At 44.1% G+C, this 4,526-nt stretch overlaps 1 protein-coding gene across 1 annotated transcript in view; it reads right to left on the bottom strand.

Moving 5' to 3' along the window:
- Window positions 1-4,526, bottom strand: part of SSR4 (signal sequence receptor subunit 4) — a 51,159-nt gene that overhangs the window by 45,760 nt on the left and 873 nt on the right. The window contains exon 2 of the mRNA XM_018574771.1: window positions 1,003-1,121. Coding sequence (XP_018430273.1) covers window positions 1,003-1,121 — 119 coding nt within the window. The remainder of the gene's footprint in view (window positions 1-1,002; window positions 1,122-4,526) is intronic.

Here is a 4,526-nt window from a genome sequence, read left to right as displayed (position 1 = left end):
TGTTAACCCACCAGCAGGGGCCTCCCACAGGGCTATGCTTTTGTGTTTTATGCCTAGCGTCCTACTCCTGCAGATGGCAGAATAACCCATCCGTTGACTGAAGAATTGTCCTTCAATGAACAGAAGAGAAAAATTGTGGTACTAATGTGGTACAGGCATGACAGCAGAACTCCCCTTTAGACTGCATGGTAGATGCGGTTGCACTGGTGGGTGCTGAGGAGTAACCCGAGACAGGTAGTGTTGGGGAAAAAGAGCAAAGTATAGGACTGGCAGTGTCCCCAGAAGTGACAGAACCTTCCCTAAAACTGTTGTCACAGTGTGTAGCCACAGAGCACACAAATCCCCACATCTACTGTATGATCTGTCATTGCACAGATTGCCCCAGGTACTCAAGACTGGGGCAGCTGCATGCATAGTACAGGACCTCAGAGGGATGCTGTGAAGGCTCAAAAGCAACCCCCAGGCCTCCAATGGGAAGCCATAACGGTGCCAAATTTAAAAAAAAGGGGAAGTAGTCCCCACTAAAGCTCCATGTTAACCCTTTTAGGATCAGGAGCTGATGCACGGTGCACCATGCAGGGACTAAGCCCTACCTTACCTGTGCCTTAGATGCAGTGTCATTCAGAAGGGAGCAGTACCCATTTATAGGGGCATGCTCCATCCGATCCTCACCATCCCATTAGGCATACCCCCTGAAGGGTGTCTTCAGGGACAGGGCTCCACTGAGATGGACCACAGCCCAGTTCCTGTATAGCAACCTGCAGCACATTCTGCATTTTATCTGTATTTTAATTTGCTTGTGTGGAATTTCACTTTAAATATACAACTTAATTAAATGGTCATGGCCTATTATGAGAGGTCTATGAATATATCAGATTGATACATCTCTTGAATGGGGAACACTATGAGAAAGTCATTAACTAGACTCTACCATGAATATATTGCCACGGCAATAAAATGAACAGTAAGAGAAAAAAATTCAGGCCCCCAGAATGGACTTACCTGTGCCCCATTAGAGCATGTCAGAGAGATCTCCACAATGAAAACCACTTCAGACGAGATAACTGCATCTGAGGTAGTGTAGTACGATGGAACAATGGAGGGTTCTGTGCAAGTTTCAGCTGAAAAGAAAGATAAAACTGTTATGGTAAAATAGGTTAGAACAGGTCTGGATAAATCTCAGCCAGAATTTGGTGACAATCCCACTGAGCGTTAAGAAAAAAAAATTTAAAGGCCAGCACTATGCAACCTATATTTGACTATACAGGTTCCTGGTACATGCATCTTCAGACCTAACACATACCTGCACTTCAGACCTCATATCAGCTCCAATCCATAAACTTCAGACCTCAGATCAGCCCCAATCCCTGTGCCTTTGATACTATTTCCAAATAATTAGCCATGTGCTTATTTGTATGACTGCATATGACACTTCAACAGTAATTCTGACACTGGCGTGCCATGGCAAAATAAATAAAAAAATCCAAAAAAGTCACTGCCCAAATATTTTATTACCCAGACTTCAGTATCCAGCACAGTCTTCTCTCCCACCTTTCCCCTGCCCAATTACAAAATTCATAAACTGTGGCTGCCAACAGCTTCTTTAGCAACCGATTACATCATCAGTTGCTAGGCAGCTGTGTCTGGTAGCGGTGGGAAAGCAAGGAGGAGACTACAGACAAAAAAAGCCGGTGTTCGGTCGCAACAGGAAACTTGTCCAGAAAAGCAACTGGTGACTTGCCAGCAGGAGATTTCAATGGGTCAGTGGTAATCTGCATGAGCGCACCCGGCGACAAAACAGCTTTTACCATGCTATATATTAAGTGGCGATAGGTGGGATTCGAACCCACCTATACACGCCAAGGTTTGTCACACAGAGCAGCTAGCCACTGGACTATCCCTTACGGATTCCTCAGCCTTCTCACTAGGGCTGCAACAACTAAATCGACATAATCGATTATAATCGCTTATTGAAAAAGTTGTCAACTTTTTCAATCATCGATTAATCGGCTTCTGGTTAGTTGGCCCCGTTCACGTCTCCACACACACTGCGCATCCACGCGCCGCACCTCCTCCGCCTCACGCTCGCCACTGCTAACCGCATCCACGCGCCGCACCTCCTCCCCGCCTCACGCTCACCACCCTCCCACATCCCCGATCGGCACAGGGACGCAGGGAGAAGAAGTAAGGAGGAGCAGGTGTGGGGGGGATGACAGCCGCCGATAGACAAGCCCTATCTCAGAAGCAAGTTGCTGGAAGACTGCTCAGGTAAGCCTGCACTCCCCCCTACATGGTGCTCTATAATGTATTGCTGGGATTTGTATTCCTCTATAGCTGATGGTACATTGTGCTGTATATTATACAAAAGGACTACAAATCCCAGCAATAGTGCATTATACACTGTATGTATAATTTACTATTGCTGAGATTTGTTGTATCCCTCTATAGCTAGTGGTATTCTGCATTGCGCTGTATAGAGGACTACAAATCCCAGCAATAGTACATTATACAGCACAATACAGACTACCACCAGCTACAGAGGAGTACAACAAATCCCAGCAATAATATATTATACAGCGCAATGCAGAATACCACCAGCTATATACCGTGTTTCCCCGAAAATAAGACTGTCTTATTTTTTTTTAGCCCCCAAAAACCACACTAGGTCTTATTTTCAGGGGATGTCTTTTTTTTAAAATGTGCAACAAAATGTACAACAATCCAAAGTTATCTGGTATCACTCCGCCTGTCACAGTAACTGGCGCTATAGAGAGGAAGTATCTGCCGGTGCCATTCTGCATTCATTGCTATATGCTATATAAATTTTACACTTTTCATTTCACTATATTGCACACCACACTTTTTTTTTCTTATTTACTTCCACCGCTCCAAGCTTGCTCCTGTGATGGACTGCAATCTCAATACCAACTAGTAGTCCCATCACAGGAGCCATTTTTAAATTTTTTTTTATTTTTTATCCGATTAATCGAACTCAATAATCGGCTAACTAATCAATTTTGAAAAGCTCTACTCACCCAGTTCAATGAACCGCTGACCCATCTGCGCACATAGAACAGTGTTCTCACCCAGGACAACTAAAGGATTGGTTGTCTCAGCGCATTGCTCGCTCCTCGCAAAGAACAGGGGCAGAGTTTTATTTTTTTTGCCACTATTTACATTGCTTATTACGTATCTCCGTCAATACCAATTATAGTTTCAAGAAACTTCAAGTGAATACAATTAATAACAGTGTCTCTAACATTACTCGTTATCATAATTAATAAAACAATAAAAAAAAAAAAAAAAATTTGAAAAGCCTCACCCTTACAGTTCGATGCAAAAAGCAAAGTGATGGCCAGGCAAGGAGGAGGCTACAGATAAATAAAGCCGGTGTTCTGTCAAATCAGCCAACTTGTCGAGAACGGCAACAGTGCCACTTCCGGTGACTTACCAGCGGGAGATTTCAATGGGTTGGCGGTAGTGCGCATGAGCGGACCAGGCGACATAACAGAAAGCCCTTAACAATACTCGACGAGTCGTGCAACTTCTGCCAGTGGGCATGCACTAGTATAAAACTAATACATTGGCTTTTTTTCGCTTAGTGCTTGTAGTGGGTTCTGTTTAATTATGTGGAATACACAGGCTCTTAGGGGGATGGGTGAATCTTTTAATCCATTCTGCTTTCCTGTCCATGAATAGGTGATAGAGAACACTTTTGCTGTAAAGCTGCTGTGAAGCTTCATGGAAACAGCCTAAGACCAAGAATAATCCATGTTGTTGTTATGCACCATTAGTAGCAATGCTAATCTAAGGCCATGGGAAGCTAATGTAAGCCCAGGCGTAGTTCAAAGCCCTAGGATTTCAGCAATTATCAACTGTTTATTAAAATTGCTTTTTTTACTCAAAGAACAAAAAAATAAATAGGTTTTAAAATGCAGACCTTGCCTGCTTTATTTGTGTGACAGAACAAATAAGCCTGCTAATTTAATTCACTGCTTGAGGGCCAGTTCCCACCAATTGCGCTGCGTTCCAGAGCGGTAGCTGCAAAGTTCTGCCACGCGTTTACTGTGCATTCCAATTGGTGTGAACTGGCCCTCAATGAAATTTTGTTATCTAGCTGGGTTCACACTTTGCATTTCCCACGTTTGGTGCACGTTCCCATTGATTTCAATGGCTGGGCAACGCGCGCCGAACATGGGAAAGAAGCGCATGTAGCAAAATTTGCATCATGCATTTCGCAGTTTTTATCTTGCGCAAAAAGAAACCGCATTCCCTTGCACGCTTTTGGAGTGCCATTGCATAGTAAACACTTAATGCTGCCGTTTCCGCCCGTTCACAAAATGCGAAGTGTCAATCCCAGCTTAGATGAACATTGGACTTAGCCTTCTGTACTGCATTGCCTCACATCCAAGGCTCTTCACAGCTGCCCAACATGCCTAATTAGAGAGCGGCTGATTTATCAGAAAAAATACAAATCATTTCCCCCCCCCCCCCCCCCTTATCAGGCGGGGTTCTACAGTATCTGA

This window comes from Nanorana parkeri, unplaced genomic scaffold (genome assembly GCF_000935625.1).
Source record: "Nanorana parkeri isolate BGI_ZX_2015 unplaced genomic scaffold, ASM93562v1 scaffold3218, whole genome shotgun sequence".
Lineage (NCBI taxonomy): Eukaryota > Metazoa > Chordata > Amphibia > Anura > Dicroglossidae > Nanorana > Nanorana parkeri.
Note: the sequence above shows the minus strand (reverse complement) of the source record. Positions and strands in the feature narration are given on the sequence as shown.